The following is a 19,774-nucleotide window of genomic DNA, read 5'->3' on the forward strand; positions in this document are numbered from 1 at the left end:
ATGAAGTACTTTAAACATGATTTGCAGGATAACGTTTTAGAAAAACCTTCATCCAAATTCATCCCTTATTCTGATTGGAAAAAAAATTTGGTCACCACTGGAATTCTTGATTCTGAAGAGTCAATTTAAGGTGAGGGTACCCAAAATGCACCTATTTTGACAGTTTTTTTCACCTACGTTTATTTATGATCCAGACGAAAGTTGCCATTCTGTGTTTATTTTGTAGATTTATCATTATTTACTATATAATTCCACCAATTTAATTTTGAATCCATATTGAATCATAGAAAAATGGGTTTGAACTGACCTCCAAACGACCCATGATTCCAACATGAGGCCTACCCAAATTGTATCCATGCTTAAATTCACATCCGTCAAAATCTTATAACTCATGTTTTGTTTTATTTCTCTAAATAATTAGAACAATTTGACAATAGTCAATGCTTACTATTCATTTTTTTCTCGCCTTGACAGAATCAAAAAGCGAGACATAGGTATGCTGTTTAAGGCGGCTGCAGCGTCAAAAATGTATTAGTTTGTGATTAGGTCTAGTTTATGGTGAACCACTAGTGGTAGGTCAATAATATTTGGTATACAGTTGTATTAGCATTGGCACATCTCATTTCCATGGAGATTATATGGCCCTGCCCCCTCATTCATGGTCTATTGACTTTGAAACTTTTGCTTAGTTTACATGTATTAGTTTGTGATTAGGTCAGTTTATGGGGAACCACTAGTGGTAGGTCAATGATATTTGGTATGCAGTTGTATAAGCATTGGAATATCTCATTTCCATGGAGATTATTTGGCTCTGCCTCCTCAGTCATGGTCTATTGACTTTGAACTTTTGCTTAGTTTACATGTATTAGTTTGAGATTAGTTCAGTTCAAGGGTAACCATTAGTGGTAGGCCAATGTTAATTGGTATGCAGTTGTATAAGCATTAGCACATCTCATTTCCATGGAGAATATTTGGCCCCGCCTCCCTCAGTCATGGTCCATTGACTTTGACACTTTTGCTTAGTTTAAATGTATTAGTTTGTGATTAGATCAGTTTAAATGAACTGCTTATGTTAAGTCAATGATATTTGGTTTGCAAATTTATTGGCATTTGCAAGTCTTGTATCAATGGAGATCATATAGCCCCAACCCTGCATCATAGTTCATTAACTTTGAAACTTTTACATTGTTTACAAGTTAATGTTTGTGTTTAGGTTGTATTGAAGGGAACAACTTATGATAAGTCAATGGTATTTGGTATGCAGTTGTATTAGCATTGGCACATCTCATTTCCATGGAGATTGTTTACCCATGTACCTTCAGTCATGGTTCATTGACTTTGAATATTTGCACAACTTACATGTTAAAGTATTGCTATTTTAATTTCAACATTTGCATTATAGAATAACAAAAAGGTGAGAAATTTCTCTATGTTAACAGTTTATTTAAGAAATGGATGCCTGGAACATATTTTAATTGCTTATTTTTAAAAGTTGACTTTTTGTGGACGTTACATAGCTTTTAACAATTTATGTGGACTGATAATTAAAAGACCTTTTAAACATCCTCGTTTGTACTAATATGTTGGCCTACACATGCTGTATTTAGACCCCTCTACCAAGAAATTTGTTTTGCATGCACACGTTTAAAAATTGCGGTTTTTATCCAATGCAATCATAGGTTTGAACGTTGTTTTCAATTTAGACTTGTTTATATTTTTTCGTTTGGGCTTGTATTATATTTGCCTTCGGGTTTATATGATCCGTTCATCCTATTCTACTCTTCAAAATTCAAGAGTCTATCCTAATTGAGGTAAATTATATGGCCTTCCAAATACCGTTTCGATTCCTAACATCACTGAAGAGACATTAATCGTCGAAATCCGGATATGGTGTACTAATTTTTGCACCTTTTGTTTGTGGTATATCATCTTTTCCGCAAGTTTATTGTTTTCTGTTTGGTATTAAATTAATAGTTAGATCCATTTTGTTACATCTGGTGATCCGTTTATTTGGCAATCGCCAATGGCAGTCAGCAGGGTTTAAGAACATCCTTTGTTCGACCTGCTAGTCAAATGCGTTTTGTTAAAATATACTTTTTCACTTTTTTGGTCTTTTGAAAAATGTTGTTTGTGCTGTATTTAGACCCCTCTACCAAGAAATTTGTTTTGCATGCACACGTATAAAAATTTTGGTTTTTATCCAACGCAATCATAGGTTTGAACATTGTTTTCAATTTAGACTTGTTTATATATATATATATATATATGCATGAACTAATTTGTTTACCACCAATTTAGTTATGTGCATAATTTGATGCTGTATGTCCATTTACACCATGGTTAATCTAATTTTCATCATCTTCTATGAAACTACATTTACAACTAGACCTAACTTGCCAGAAATAGTACATTTGTATAACTGTGTATAGAAAATTTAGCCACTAGAAGAAAAAAATTGTTGGTTGCTTTTCAAATTTCTTTTCCTTAGAAACTGCAAAGTTGTTTGACCCACCTGGCCCAAAGGACCTTGAAAAGATTTTGCCATCACTTGATATCTGTCAGTTGTGGACTGTCATATACTGTAAATTCAGAAATTATTGCGAGGTTTTAATTAATGCGACTACTTGAGTATCGCAATAATATGAACTCACATTCTATTATCAAATACATATATCTGTATGTAGCTTTTCCTGAAATTGCAATAATTAAAATCGCATTTTGTTTATTTGTAAAAAATCACAATAATAAATGCACACAAAAATTTCTGAATTTACAGCAGTCATTTTTAAATCTTCCTCTCTGAAACTGCTGAACCCATTCAAACCAAACTTCACATGATTGATCCTTAGGGTGTCTTGATTATAGTTTGTGAATAATATTACTTCCTACATGCTAGAAATTTCAATGGAAGGCAATATCAGCTCTCGAATGCAAATTCAAACTATGTTTTGATAAGTTATTAAAAATAGTATATCAAATATTACTTTGTTAAAAGTAGGAGAACACCCAACATGGTCATAGGAATAATCTGAACATTAAACAATGAAAAAATTTTAAAAAAATTAACACAAACACAGATTGAATAATATTCAATTGTATTATTCTATTTTTCCTTTCGAACTCATTAAATATGTGATACATTGATCTATATATATCATTTTCCATATCTGCCCTGGAACCATCCCCAGACCCATGCTATACATAAGGATAAAGCCCTTAGGCTTAAATGGTAGTGTCTTGCTCATATCATGAGCAATATGGAAAATACAAATTGAAAATCTATTATTTCAAATCTGCACAGAGAATAACATCTAAAAGTTAATGAAATTGTGTATGTATTGTTATCGTACTTTTGGAAATTCAATTAGTTATGAAACAGTTAAGAAACAGTGAAAATTATATGCAATTATCAGATTTCTTTTAATTCATGTAAATTATTCATTATGCCATATTTGCGCAATTGGAAAAAAGTTTACATTAGTTTTATTATGTCAAATTATAGATTCCATGTAATTACAATATTTATATTAAAGTTATTTTTTTCACAAAAATATGATACATGACGTAGTTTTGACATGTCGAAAGGAGTATAATAAAGTCTCTATATTATTTATACCACCACCATCTTGTGACAATGCTTAAGATAAACCTCAACTTGGTTCTTATACAGTCATTTTAGTTATCATCTTACATGGGGGATGAAAGACCTTGGAGAAATGAAAAAAATAGCAACCAAAATGTGTACCAAACTTATTTTTTATTAAATTTAGCTTTTTTTATTACTTTTCTATGAGGTAACTTGAAAATGGTTTACTCAACTTTGATATCATAGATGAACTTTTTTACCAACCAAAATGTCTTTGGCAGCCATTAGCCTTAAGCACAAAAATTGCCCATGTTTTTTTTATTGTCAACACTGCCTCAGCTGGCTGTTGTACATCTGTAGTTAGGCAAGTTACATTATCATTATCTCCTCTGAAATCATTTCTCCAATTTACACCAAACTTGTCAGGAATAATAAGATACAGATCTGATTGAGAAATGATATTTTGCTTATTATTTTAGACACAATGTCAATGAAGAGGCTACAGATGGTATAGATCTGTCATTTTCTTGCTCATTTAATCTGTCCCAAAAGTCGGAATGGCAATCTGCAATCTCTGGTAACAAGAACCACCAAGAACAGTGTAACAGGGACCAGTCAGAAAGTATAGGTAATCTCTTTAATGTTTTTAGAGAATGTTTGTCTATAATAAAACTGCTTATATGTAAAGAAGAAGATGTGATTTTCTAAAGACAACTATTTACAATTAACAGCAGAATGAGGTGGTTACTCTCTAAACCTAAACTGATGACTGTATGACATTTTTGAAAGGGGAAAAGAACATTTTTGAGATGTGATTTTTAGCAAAATTTGATGGGACATGAAAATGTTATATATATCTTTAAGCTTATTCAGATAAGAAAAAATCTTTTCTGTTGAATCAAAGGATACTCAGATTAACCTCCTCATTTTAAAAAATGCTCTAGAAAAGTTGATTGGTTTTTACAGTGCAAAAAAATGATATCTGAAAATTTTTTAAAATAAAATAACTAAAGAAGTAATTTTTATAATTCTTGTTAAATGGATGGCAGAATGGGGAAAAATCATTAAAATAAACAATTTTTTTTAGGAAATTGTTCACAGGTAATAGAAAAAATGCCAAGATTATCCTGAAAAATTTTGCATTGAAAGGCAAAGAAATAATCAGTACTTATCATGACAATATATTGTATCATTGCTTCAAATGGGAAGTCATCCATGAAGATTTTGTTCTGTATAATTTATACATTGAGTAATTTACAATCAATAATTCCACAAGAGGATGTCTGATTTATATAGATTAACATTGAATGCTGTATATATTTTGTTTTTTACAGGAGAATATGATTCTATAGAAGAAGAATATAATTATGGATTAGCTGAAAATATCATTAAGGAAATGACCAAACAGAAAACACACGTCAGAGCTAAAGTATCTAGTAGAGACAGTTTAAGAATTTTGTCTCTTGGTAGAAAAGTAAGAAAAGTTACTACTTACTATTAAAAATTATAAGACTTTCTTTATTTGTTAATCTATAGATATTGTTTTTCCCACAGTGTCAAGTATGAAATAAACTAATCTAATGATACAATCAATCTTACATCTATTGAAAGCTATCTGCCTTTAAGTATGAAATAAACTAATCTAATGATACAATCAATCTTACATCTATTGAAAGCTATCTGCCTTTAATTCTTCAGGGGGGCAGTCCACTATTTAGCTAGACAAATTTTTACAGTGGTTGAAAGTAAAGCTAAAATAATCCATAGACGCTTGAAATTTACATGAGACCAATTCATTAACCATCTTATTGTCCATACATCTCTAAATTTGCAAAGAAGGATAAAAAATGAAGTAGAGACTGCTTAAGAACCTAGATATCTTGTGAAAAATTGGGGACTCATCAAATTAGTATGCAGGAAATTTTGAAGTTGCACTATAGTTATAGTGTGGTCATGTTTTGGCGGCAATATTAATATTTGAAGCTGAATTATTTTTCTTATTTTAGTAATGAATCAATAGAAAACTTTTTATTGTAAATTACTTAATGTTCATACAATGATTATCAAGGCAATACTGTGAAAAATCGTTTTTATTTTTGAGAGTTTTTCTAAATTCCCATATTTAATATTAAACTAAATGGGTGACTTATTTAGGGGTGTGCCTCCTGAATATTTATTTAGAAGATAATTTTTCTTAAGTTTTGTAACTTTAGTGTTGGAAATAAGGAAATTATTCCGATCATGCCCTTATTGAGTAGTTTAAATTACAAACATGTAATTAATTGATTATTTCATTACTGCATATCTAAATTCCATTTCAGAATGATAAAGAAAAACAAAATATTAAAAACATACCCTCATCAAATACTGATCATCCTATCTTAAACGAGACAATAAAGGATGTTCCTGAAAGAGTGATAGAACTTCTTCAAGATATGTTAGAACAACAAGAAGCATGTTTACCTTCAGGAAAAATTCCTAAAAATAGCAAAGATTCTAAAGTTGGGACACCTGAGGAACCTGTAACTAAAAAGGAAGCAGTACAAAAAGTGACATTGAATATTTGGGACTTTGCAGGTCAAAGTGCCTATTACACAGCACATCAGGTATATTTCTATAAAAACGAACTGTTATTTTGTGGTCTTTGTGAGGTTGGTATGTTGTCAATGTCCATATACAAACACCGATATTAATTCATGATATCGACTCCTAATATGCATGAAGCATTTTCCACTGGACATTAAGCAAGCATAAGGCCTGATGTCCATCTTAGCATGAAAAGAATTTAGTATTAAGGAAGCAACAATCCATCAGTGGTAACGGTGATTGATTTAAAAGAGGCTGGCTAATTGGAAGTCAAAAAATGTTCAACACTTTATTTTTGTAATTCTTTTATTTTTACTGATATATGATGAATTTTTAACAAAAATACTGGTACATGTATAAAGCAAAGTAGATAAAGATAGGCATAAGATTTCTAGAAGTTACAATAGAACTTACATGGAAACCTGTCTTAATTGGTTCTTCATTTAATACAGTATAAAGTGAAATAACAAAAATACTGAACTCCGAGGAAAAATCAAAACGGAAAGTCCCTAATCAAATGTCAAAATCAAAAGCTCAAACACATCAAACGAATGGATAACAACTGTCATATTCCTGACTTGGTACAGGCATTTTCTTATGTAGAAAATGGTGGATTAAACCTGGTTTTATAGCTAGCTAAACCTCTCACTTGTATGACAGTCGCATAAAATTCTATTATATTGACAACGATTTGTGAACAAAACAAACGGACATAATAGGTAAAAATGTCAAAAATAGGGGTACAGCAGTCAACATTGTGTTAAAATCTTAATCACTATAAAAACAAACAAATGTGTCAACAAAGAAAAATCAAAAAGGCATATAGACAAAGCATATTAGCAAAAACGAAAGACAAGAATACAAAAATTTACAATAGCACAATAACACAATGACAGGATGTATAAGTATACCACTGCCTTTTACAGATAATAAATGTATTTTTTTAGTATTTAAAATGACATCTACATTTAAAGGCATCAGACAGCACTCACATTGTGATGAGTGCCTTTATATTGAGATTTCACTTTATTTTAAAAGAATGACGATTTATTGAGTTTTATTATAAACAGGTACTTTATAATATTTGTTTATTTTTATTTTACAGGTTTTCTTAACCTTCAGAGCTGTTTACATAATTGTGTTCAATCTGTGCCTTGATTTAAATGATGTAAGTAGTTCATCACAAGTAAAGTATTATTTGTTACACCCCTGTATACTGTAGAAAGAGATCTCAAGTCATTGTAGGTCATCATAAGTAAGTTATTATTTGTTATAACCCTGCATACTGTAGAAAGAGATCTCAAGTCATTGTAGGTCATCACAAGTAAAGTATTATTTGTTACACCCCTGCATACTGTAGAAAGAGATCTCAAGTCATTGTAGGTCATCACAAGTAAGGTATTATTTGTTACACCCATGCATACTGTAGAAAGAGATCTCAAGTCATTGTAGGTCATCACAAGTAAAGTATTATTTGTTACACCCCTGCATACTTTAGAAAGAGATCTCAAGTCATTGTAGGTCATCACAGGTAAGGTATTATTTGATACACCCCTGCATACTGTAGAAAGAGATCTCAAGTCATTGTAGGTCATCACAAGTAAGGTATTATTTGTTATAACCCTGCATACTGTAGAAAGAGATCTCAAGTCATTGTAGGTCATCACAAGTAAGGTATTATTTGTTACACCCCTGCATACTGTAGAAAGAGATCTCAAGTCATTGTAGGTCATCACAAGTAAAGTATTATTTGTTACACCCCTGCATACTGTAGAAAGAGATCTCAAGTCATTGTAGGTCATCACAAGTAAGGTATTATTTGTTACACCCCTGCATACTGTAGAAAGAGATCTCAAGTCATTGTAGGTCATCACAAGTAAAGTATTATTTGTTACACCCCTGCATACTGTAGAAAGAGATCTCAAGTCATTGTAGGTCATCACAAGTAAGGTATTATTTGTTACACCCCTGCATACTGTAGAAAGAGATCTCAAGTCATTGTAGGTCATCACAAGTAAGGTATTATTTGTTATAACCCTGCATACTGTAGAAAGAGATCTCAAGTCATTGTAGGTCATCACAAGTAAGGTATTATTTGTTACACCCCTGCATACTGTAGAAAGAGATCTCAAGTCATTGTAGGGTTTTTTATTTCATTTTTCATACCCCTGCAAACTGAGGCAAGTCAGCTTTAGTAATTTTGAGTTTATTCATTTTTCAATCCACATTTTGTACATATACTTATCCCAAAGAAGTGACTGATTTTTCTCAGAACCTGTAGTAGCTAATGGCATTGCTCATCAGAACTTTGATTTAACTGTTTCTAGGAAAAGGGGTAGTCATCTTGTAATCAGGCCTTCTACTACATCAATAAATGCATTTAGTGAATTTTGATAAAATATTTCTTCAGAATGCCATAGAAATCTAATAAAAGACAAAAACATTATGATTTACTGTCTGTCCATTCATATGTCTGTGTGTCTGTTCATCCAATTTTGCTTTAAAGAATCAAATCATTACTAAGTTTTACATACTGGTTTTGATTTTGACAGTTTTCAGATTTGTCATTCCCGTTAAACCTACCTCCCATTCAATTTTAAATCTAATAACATTAATATGAGATGCAAAACAATTTATGGCAGACAGCAATATTCTCTGGAATACAGGCTCCTGGCTTAAGACATATAGAATGGAGATAGTTCTAACATGATCATGAGTGCTCAACCTGGGATCATGCATGATGGAAAAAACATCATATGAAAAGGGCTTGGCGCATCAGATCCATACATAGCATAAAAACAACTGAACAAAATAACAACAGACAACAGGCATTGATCTAAGAGTACTTACAGTACATTGAAACCTAGATGTGGTAGGATTGCTAATGCGACAATTATCCACTAAAGATCAAAAGATGTAAGCAGCTATAGGTCATTGTATGGCCTTCAATAATGAGCTAAACCCATACTGTATAGTTAGCTATTAAAGGCCCCAGCGTGAAAAAATGTAAAATGATTCAAATGAGAAAAACAGGGTCATTGTATGGCCTTCAATAATGAGCTAAACCCATACTGTATAGTAAGCTATTTAAGGCCCCAGCGTGACAAAATGTAAAATGATCCAATGAGAAAAACAGCTGCCTGATGTATGCTTAAATGATAAAAGAAGAAAACAAATTTGGTAGACAGCTAGCTACCAATGACAACCACTGAAATATCCAATATTACAACTTATTTTTCCAGACTTAAATATCAATCAATGCACCTTCAATAGATTTAATGAAAGTAAGTTATAAGCAGTCTAAAAGCATGACTAATATGTAGTACTTATGGATGCGTACACATTAAAAGCTGAATAGTCTTTCTAGAACATGTTGAGTATTGTAATTTCTTTGATTCCTTCAAATTAAACATATTTTTAGACTGCATTTGTTTACACCTGTCCTAAGTCAGGAACCTGATGTTTAGTGGTTGTCGTTTGTTGTTGTGGTTCATAAGTGTTTCCTACTTTTTATATAGATTAGACCATTGGTTTTCCTGTTTGAATGGTTTTACACTTGTCATTATTTTGGCCCTTTATAGCTTGCTGTTCGGAGTGAGCCAAGGCTCTGTGTTGAAGGCCGTACATTAACCTTTAATGGTTTACTTTTACATATTGTGACTTGGATGGAGAGTTGTCTCATTGGCACTCATACCACATCTTATATCTATTATAACATAATGTTTATATCAGTATATGTTATTACAGGGTGATAATGAGATGAGTACTTTATATCAGTATATGTTATTACAGGGTGATAATGAGACGAGTACTTTATATCAGTATATGTTATTACAGGGTGATAATGAGACGAGTACTTTATATCAGTATATATTATTACAGGGTGATAATGAGATGAGTACTTTAGACTATATGGACTATTGGTTGAAGACTATCCATGCTCAGATCTCTGATAATACTAGATCTCAGGTGGATAATACCAGATTATCTCCCCCTGTATTTATAGTTGGAACACACAGAAATAGTCTGGCTTCAGATCAGGAGATACAAGAAATGATGGTATAAACACTTTTAATACCGTTTTTTTTAGAATTGAATTATGGTAATTATGTTAACGTAAATGTAATCTTGTGTATAATTTAAATGGACAATTAACCATCATTGAAAAGTAGAATAACAAAAATTCTGAATTCGAAAGGAAAATCCAAAAAGGAAAGTCCTTGATCAAATGGCAAAATCAAAAGCTCATACACATCAAATGAATGGAAAACAACTGTAATATTCCTGACTTGGTACAGGGATTTCCTTATGTAGAAAATGGTGGATTAAACCTGGTTTTATAGCTAGCTAAACCTCTCACTTGTATCACAGTCCATTCCATTATATTGACAACAATGTGTGAGCAAAACAAACAGACACAATAGCTAAAAATGTCAAACATTTGGCAGCAGTCAACATTGTGATATAATCTTGATCACTATAAAAATAAACAACTATCTCAACAAAGAAAAACAAAATGGCACATAGACACTCTATAGACAAAGTACATAAGCAAAAATGAAAGACAAGAATACAAAAAATGACCATAACACAGTGGCGGGATGTATAAATACCGAGCTACGCCAAAATGAAGCTGTCCCAGAACATTTGTTTACAAAAAGTCATAAATTCACCTACTGTGTTGTGTTTTGGTAACCCAATATCAGTAAATTACCTGTTACAATGATAAAAGGCATATAATGGTTTTTTTTTTGGTTTTGTAACAGGGAGGCCAATTTCATAATTTTACTCATCTCTCCTCAGTGCTCCAGTCAGTAAAAATTGTTATGAGAATATAGCCTACCCATGGTAAAATCTCCAGAAAAACAATAAGTTTGTTTTAGAGTAAGAAACTACATGTCATCTGTCCAGGATTTTTGATATTATAATGAAAAACAAATTTTTTGATGAAAATGGATTAATTTGCAATCTTACATTTGTCAAGAAGAACAGTTGACACTAAATAAAATTAAATATCTAAAATATGCTACTTCAACTCTTCCCATATCCATGATTTTTAAAATGTTATATTTTGTAAAGTTTTGATTGTTACTTTAGGTTGAGGAGAAGTTTACAGTAATACAAGAGTTTTTGGTAGACAAACCTTATACTGAACATATAATTACACCATTCATTGCAGTAGAGAATAATTTAGATACTGGAGTTGATGATCAGGTTAGTTTATCAGTCATTAGGTTTTAGTAATTACATGCTTTTACCAACAATCAAACTGTTATTTAGATGACAAAGTAATGTTGTGAAGTTGTTAAAACAATTAAATTAAAAACAAAATAACATGTCTAAAGTACAAAATAAAGACACCAAAACTTTAAAAACACACATCAATAAAAGCTAAAAGACAGAAAATAACAACCCAATATTTTGTCCTGAAAGGTGTTGAACAGGGAATAACAATATTCCGATCACATGTACACAGAATGCCAACTCAATTGGACAAGACAGTACTTAATCTTTCAGTGTCTGAGTAAGCAGATAATTGGATAAGACAGTACTTAATCTTTCAATGTCTGAGTAAACAGATTCATAACAAATTGGAATAAGGTGTTTATTCTCAATCATTTTTTTATCCCTGAATTCCAAAGATTGTTTACTAGTATTTTGTAAACAATCATACTTGTATACTCTTTATTTAAGATTTATCTTGGCAACTTATATGTGATAGATAGATATACAATAAAAGGTTTATTGTAAAGATTTGCCCATTCATGATTTTTTTTCATTAATTTACCAATTTTCTTTGTGAAAATAACAGAAAATTTAAGACTTTGTCATTGTACTGTTGTTACAGTACACTTCAAAATAATGCTTCATAGCTGCAGAAACGGTCAAAGTTTATTGAAATCCTTTTTATACTTGTTAAGTAATGATAAAAACAAATTGGGAATTTCCACTTTCAAAGTCTGCACTTGAAATTTCATCAAATGAATCAAAGTATGTGTTTTCACTTAGTATTTTTTGGGAATTCGATATGAATAATGTACAAAAGCATTACTTTCAGCATAAATTTCAAAACCAAAGTGCTTTGATCGAAACATATGTTTGATTTCAATGCATACAACACATGTTTATGGAGAAACCTTCATCAGGTATCCTAGAGATTAATTTTGTAGAGCCAAATATATAAAACATTTGGGTTGGGGAACATAAAAACAAATATGACCTAAAGGTTTACTTTGCCTAAGGGAGTAAAAGTATAATGAACTATATAAAGATAAGGAGATGTGGTATGATTGCCACTGAGACAACTATAACCAAAATTTCAAATCACATGGATGTAAGCAGTTATTTGACACTGTAAGGCCTTCAATAATGAGCAAACCCATACTGTATAGCAAACCATAAAAAGATAAAGACATCACAAAAATGTGTAGCAATTCAAAGGAAAAAAACAATGGCATGATTTATTTTAAAACAGCATATGAAAAACAAACATGATAGACTTCAACAGCTGTGAAAACTTATGTATTAAAATTATCAAAGAAACTCATCTGTTTACATATATTGTCCCTGAAGTTTATTAGTTTTGCATTAACTTGGCTGTGGTCTTAGGAACTAGTCATTTTACAATTGATTTTAACTGCTTGATCTTTATCAGAAAAAAACCCACTTATAAACATGAAATTGATGATGATTTGTTTGAAGTTTAATTGTGAGGATTATTAATTAATAATGAAGTGGTGAAATATATCCCAAGTTATCAATAAAACTTAGAAATGTTTGTTGTGTAAATAATCATATAAGAATAAAAAAATTAATTATTTATTCCATTGAGTGGAGATACGTGACAATATACTGATGAAATCAAAAAATGTCCTGTAGTTTTTCTAAGAGAAATAACATGATTCCCCTGTCTTGCATATATTTTTTTAGCTTAAGGATGTAGTCAGGTGAAATTAAAAAAAGATCTGGAATTAAAAAAATTTATACTATAAATCAGAAGAGCATTAGTAAAGGAACAAAAAAAGCTAAAATTATTGATAGGTTATGGAACTCCTTTTTGAGATATTTGATTTAAAAAAAATGACGGGAAAAGGCTGACTTGGACTTTTACCTTATATTTAGCAGTAGTATTATTTGGGTCTCAAATTTTAAGAAAAGAAATCTAGAATCTGCTTAAATTTTGGTAGTGACCTTCTATGAGCGATTGAAGTCTTCTATGAAAAGTAAAGTGGGTGATATTGGGCAAAATATTTTACCCTGTAACGTAGGACAAAACACAAGGAGTCCAAACATCTGACAAAAATTCCTAAACCTGACTACATCCTTAACATATCTTTCTATAGTAGTTCTTAAGTAGGATGTATGAAAATTTCAGTGATAATTACTTACATTTACTGTGATTGCATCGGGAAGGGGGGAGGGGGGGGGGTATAAAAAAATCAGAAACCATAATTCATGTCTGGTTTGCTGCTCAATGATAACTTACCAAGTTAGAATTTGAATATTGTAAATTCAGAAATTTTTTATGATGAATTAATTTATTCTACAGTTACCCTATTCAGAGAAAATTTTAGTTACTGTAGGTGTAATACCACCAAATCATAGTACGTCACATCCGGTTGCATACGAAAATAGGTCGAAAAAAAATATTCCCTTGAATTTGACAGTTGTAGGTAATTTATCCTACATTTCATTGCAGTAAAACATTTCTGAGTCATAAACATATATCTTGGGTATTTCAAAGCACCATTATTTCTTTATTTGGGGTTTCTATAGAATATTTTGGAAACTTGAGGTTACATGGTTACTAAAGCTTGTACACAGGTTAAAAAAGGGGGAAAATTTGATTGGTTAACTTCCAGTGATGGTTATTTTCTTATATGCAATGAAATGTTATGTGAAATTTTTTCTATAGTACTGGACAGGATAAAACTTTACTCATGCCAAGTATTTCTTTATTTGAAACAAAGATAAAATCTGCACAATTTTTTGAAAAGTGCAAATTTAACAAAGACTAATAGGGGAAAATCAATGGTGGTATTACACCTAATATGGGAAGCTGTACATGCACCTTTGACCTTGTGAGTACTCTCATGTGTTAAAATTTCTTGCTATTTAAGTGAAATATTACAAATAATGAAATATTCTGAGTGGATTGAGTCTCCAAAATACATTTTATGAGAAAATTTCCTTGAAATAGGACTTTACCATGAATATTAGTTGACAGAACAAGCCATACTTAGAGTCTTGGGGAGCTTTTTCTCCTTATTTCTTATATTCTGCTATACTAGAAAAATTTTCCTAAGAAATACTTTAATAAATATATAGTTTTAAGTAAATGAAATTATTTTTAAAGCAGTAACAACAAATTATTCACCAAAAGAGAAGTTTTTTATGTCCCTCTCTGGAACGCGGCGTAAATTTAAGTTTTACGCAAGGACTTATTGAAACCTCCTTGGAGACAGTAAACTTTTATACGGATAGTTCAAGCAGCTTGAATACTTCAATTAATCATTTATAATAACATTTCTATCATAAATGAGTGAAAGTTACCCCAAAATTTTTATTTATTGGCCTAAAAAAGTAGAAATTTTGAGGAAATGAGAGGTATAAATGGACCAAAAGAGACTTTATAAGGAAGAATAAGAGGTCCATTAGTAGTATTTATCATCCTAAAGTCATCTTTTGTATCATATTCAACTGTTTGTAGGCAGATGAGATAAATATTTGATCATTTATTGGTCCACACTATATTCTATCATGATGCGGCTTGGTTTGAATTTTTCGAAGAAATTTTGCTCGAATCGCTGTAGATGTTGTCTTACATTATACTAGATTTTTATACGACCGCAAAAAAATTTTTGTGGTCGTATATTGGTATGACGTTGGCGTCGTCGTCGTCCGGCGTCGTCCGAAGACACATTGGTTTTCGCACTCTAACTTTAGTTTAAGTAAATGGATCTCTATGAAATTTTACCACAAGGTTCAATACCACAAAAGGAAGGTTGGGATTGATTTTGGGGGTTATGGTACCAACAGTAAAGGAATTAGGGGCCAAAAAGGGGCCAAAAATAAGCATTTTTGTAACTTCCAGGCATAACTTGTGTGTTAGTGTATGGATCTCTCTGACATTGTACCACAAGGTTCCATATCACAAAAGAAATGCTGGGATTGATTTTGGGGGTAATTGCCTCAAAATTTTAGGAATTAGGGGCCAAAAAAGGGGCAAAAAACAAGCATTTTTCTAGTTTCATAACAATAACTTGTGTGTAAGTGTATGGATCTTTCTGAAATTGTACTACAAGGTGCCATATCACAAAGGGAAAGCTGGAATTGAGTTTGGGGGTAATTGTCGAAACGTTTAGGAATTGGGGGCCAAAAAGGGGACAAAAAGGGGCCAAAAATAAGCATTTTTCTAGTTTCCAGACAATAACTTGTGTTCAAGTGTATGGATCTCTCTGAAATTGTACTGCAAGGTACCATACCACAAAGGGAAGGCTGGGATTGATGATGGGGGTAATTGCCTCAATATTTTAGGAATTAGGGGCCAAAAAGGGGCAAAAAACAAGCATTTTTCTAGTTTCAGGACAATAACTTGTGTGTTAGTGTATGGATCTTTCTGAAATTGTACTACAAGGTTCCATATCACAAAGGGAAAGCTGGGTTTGAGTTTGGGGGTAATTACCCTAAACGTTTAGGAATTTGGGGCCAAAAAGGGGCCAAAAAACACATTTTTCTAGTTTCCAGACAATAACTTGTGTTCAAGTGTATGGATCTCTCTGAAATTGTACTGCAAGGTACCATTCCACAAAGGGAAGGCTGGGATTGAGTTTGGGGGTGATGAATCATAAGGGGGTTCAAAAAATTTGGGGGGGGGATTTTTTTTTTTTTTCCTTTTTTTTTTCTTTTAAAATTTTCCATTTTAAGTTGGTTATTTCTGATTTATATTTAAAAGCAAATAATAATGATATGGAAGGAGATACACACCAAACAGGATGTGTTAATTATTATATAATAAGTATTGTGCAATAGCAAGAAATAATCAATTGCGCAGTATTGCACAATAGCAAGAAATCTTCAATTGCACAGTATTGCGCAATAGCAAGAAATCTTCAATTGCACAGTATTGCGCAATAGCAAGAAATATCCTATAGCACAATATTGCGCAATAGCAAGAAATTGTCAATTGTACAGTATTGCGCAATAGCAAGAAATATTTAATTGCACAGTATTGTGCAAAAGAAGAAACTTCGTATAAATTGCTTATTTCTTGACCAATTTCAATGGGGTTTTATTCTTGAATTCTTGGGTTTCTTAAATATGCTGAATCTAACTGTGTATTTATTTTTTGGATTTTGGGCCCCTTTTTAAATTGGTCCACATTGAGGTCCAAAGGGTCCAAAATTAAACTTTGTTTGATTTCATCAAAAATTGAATTATTGGGGTTCTTTGATATGCCGAATCTAACCATGTATTTAGATTCTTAATTTTTGGTTACGTTTTCAAATTGGTCTACATTAAGGTCCAAAGGGTCCAAAATTAAACTTAGTTTGATTTTAACAAAAATTGAATTCTTAGGGTTCTTTGATATGCTGAATCTAAACATGTATTTAGATTTTTGATTATGGGCCCAGTTTTCAAGTTGGTCCAAATCAGGGTCCAAAATTAAACTTTGTTTGATTTCAACAAAAATTGAATATATGGGGTTCTTTGATATGCTGAATCTAACCATGTATTTAGATTTTTGATTTTTGGGCTGCGTTATCAACTATGTCCACATTGAGGTCAAAAGGGTCCAAAATTAAACTTTGTTTGATTTCATCAAAAATTGAATTCTTGGGGTTCTTTGATATGCTGAATCTAACCATGTATTTAGATTTCGGATATTGGACCATAATAGGTGAATGTCCAATTTGAAATTTTTAAGTTCTTAGACCACATTCATTCTGTGTCAGAAACCTATGCTGTGTCAAATATTTAATCACAATCCAAATGCAAAGCTGTATCAAGCTTGAATGTTGTGTCCATACTTGCCCCAACTGTTCAGGGTTCGACCTCTGCGGTCGTATCAAGCTGCGCCCTGCGGAGCATTTTATTCTCAAACTATTGAACTGATTATGACAAAACTTGACAGGAATGCTTGAAATAACCAGTATTACAAAGGAAAAAAGTCACATTCAGTTTATTCAACAAAAAAGTCTTCTTTAGGTGTAATACCACCAAATCATAGTACGTCACATCCGGTTGCATACGAAAATAGGTCGAAAAAAAATATTCCCTTGAATTTGACAGTTGTAGGTAATTTATCCTACATTTCATTGCAGTAAAACATTTCTGAGTCATAAACATATATCTTGGGTATTTCAAAGCACCATTATTTCTTTATTTGGGGTTTCTATAGAATATTTTGGAAACTTGAGGTTACATGGTTACTAAAGCTTGTACACAGGTTAAAAAAGGGGGAAAATTTGATTGGTTAACTTCCAGTGATGGTTATTTTCTTATATGCAATGAAATGTTATGTGAAATTTTTTCTATAGTACTGGACAGGATAAAACTTTACTCATGCCAAGTATTTCCTTATTTGAAACAAAGATAAATTCTGCACAATTTTTTGAAAAGTGCAAATTTAACAAAGACTAATAGGGGAAAACCAATGGCGGTATTACACCTGTAAATTCAGAAATTATTCATGAATATAAAAATTTAAAAGTCTGTCTGTGCAGGTTAAGAAATTAAAGATAACTATTCTTATAAAGTAGATATCTTTCTACTATTTTTTATATGACCACAAAAAATTTTGCAGTCGTATATTGGTATCTCGACGCCATCGTCGTTGTCAGAAGACATTTGGTTTCCGGACAATAACTTTAGTAAAAAAAAAGGGAGAGGGGTAAAAAAAAATTTTTTTTTAGGGGGTTCAATACGCAACAGCATAGTGTATTGCACAAAAGCAAAAATAAGGGGGGGGTAATTTTTTTGGTTTTTTTTTTGGGGGGGGGGTCAATTCGCAACAGCATAATGTATTGCACAAAATCAAAAATAAGGGGGGGTAATTTTTTTTTTTGGGGGGGGGGGGGGGGGGGGGGGGGGTCAATTCGCAACAGCATAGTGTATTGCACAAAAGCAAAAAATTGAATATAAATTCAAATCATATAAAAAATTCTAAGCTATTATGTGTCAAATATTTAATTACAATCCAAATTCAGACCTGTATCAAGCGCGAATATTGTGTCCATTTTTGCCCCAACTGTTCAGGGTTGGACCTCTGCGGTTGTATCCAGCTGCGCTCAGCGAAGCATTTTATTATACAATTTTAAGAAACGGTCGTCTCGATTTTTGTACATGTATTTGCGGTCTTCTCAATCTAGTCACATTCAATGTTTACATGAAGATATGTTCCGTTTGAATTTGCTTAGTAACTTAATTTCAAAAGTGCCAATCTTTGCTGCATATCAATCGATTCCTTTGGAATTTTTTCCCTGACTTTCTCTGATCTAGCTGTATATATATACGGATAGTTAGCATGTTCCAGAGAGGTATACAGCCAGTAGAAAAATAAATTGAAGTTGGTACTCCAAGAATTTTATTCGCATAGCAACATTTTAAACCAATTTTACATCAAGCTTTTATAGCCTGCTGTACTCGTCGTTTGCTACTTATGGAGGGATATGATAACATTAAATGGAAGTTTTGTTTTTATTTCAACTTATTTCTATCTTTACTATTTACCAGAACGTTTTCCCGTGAATTCATAATTGATAGCATCCTTGCTAAAATGGGACAAACATTGAGAAGATCTAGTTAATTGGATTTTCGAAGGAAAAAATTGGTTATTGATTTGGGGATGTACAGCGGGTGGGCGGGCATGCGGCTGCCAAACAGTGTTTGTTCATTAACATGAAAACACTTTGACTAAATTTTCTCAAATTTAGATATGTTGTTTCCTGTGACTAAATGAAGGTCAAGTTCAATTTTCATGATTTTAGCATTTCTTGTTGTTGAGTTTTAGCCTTTTCAGTAGCCAAAAGTGGTACTTATTATGTGATTGAGTTATTTCCCTTTGAACAGAAATGGTTAATTATACATATAAAGTTTGATTACACTAAGAGTTTTTAAATAATTTTCACCTGTTATCAGATAACAAGGCATGTGGTAAATATCAATCACAGAATTATAATTGGAGTGACAGATTTAATTGAAAATTTTCTGTTTCCTAAGTGTTGATGATTATAAGCTCTGTAGGACAGTATAAATATAGAATTTTTTTTCTTTTCTTTGGTAAATTGTTTGAAGAATTTTGTGGTAGGTTTGTTTGTTATTCTGTATAAACTAACTTCTGAATGCTATATATATTTTTTTTTTGATGAAGTGAACTCCTTTTAAAAACTAAGCTTATATTGTCTATTATTGTCATATATTTAGATTTTTGATTTTGGGACAGTTTCAAGTTGGTCCAAATCGGGGTTCAAAATTTAACTGTGTTTGATTTCAACATAAATTGAATATTTATAGGGTTCTTTGCAATGCTGAATCTAAACCTGTATTTATTTTCATTATTAATTAGATAATACCACAATGAGGTCCAAAGGGTCCTAAATT

General features: G+C 31.7%; 1 protein-coding gene across 1 annotated transcript in view; it reads left to right on the forward strand.

Moving 5' to 3' along the window:
- LOC127731168 (uncharacterized) overlaps positions 1-19,774 on the forward strand; it is a 46,033-nt gene that overhangs the window by 7,026 nt on the left and 19,233 nt on the right. The window contains exons 4-9 of the mRNA XM_052240142.1: positions 4,066-4,214; positions 4,921-5,060; positions 5,908-6,192; positions 7,278-7,340; positions 10,055-10,231; positions 11,270-11,386. Coding sequence (XP_052096102.1) covers positions 4,066-4,214; positions 4,921-5,060; positions 5,908-6,192; positions 7,278-7,340; positions 10,055-10,231; positions 11,270-11,386 — 931 coding nt within the window. The remainder of the gene's footprint in view (positions 1-4,065; positions 4,215-4,920; positions 5,061-5,907; positions 6,193-7,277; positions 7,341-10,054; positions 10,232-11,269; positions 11,387-19,774) is intronic.

This window comes from Mytilus californianus, unplaced genomic scaffold (assembly GCF_021869535.1).
Source record: "Mytilus californianus isolate M0D057914Y unplaced genomic scaffold, xbMytCali1.0.p SCAF_1, whole genome shotgun sequence".
Lineage (NCBI taxonomy): Eukaryota > Metazoa > Mollusca > Bivalvia > Mytilida > Mytilidae > Mytilus > Mytilus californianus.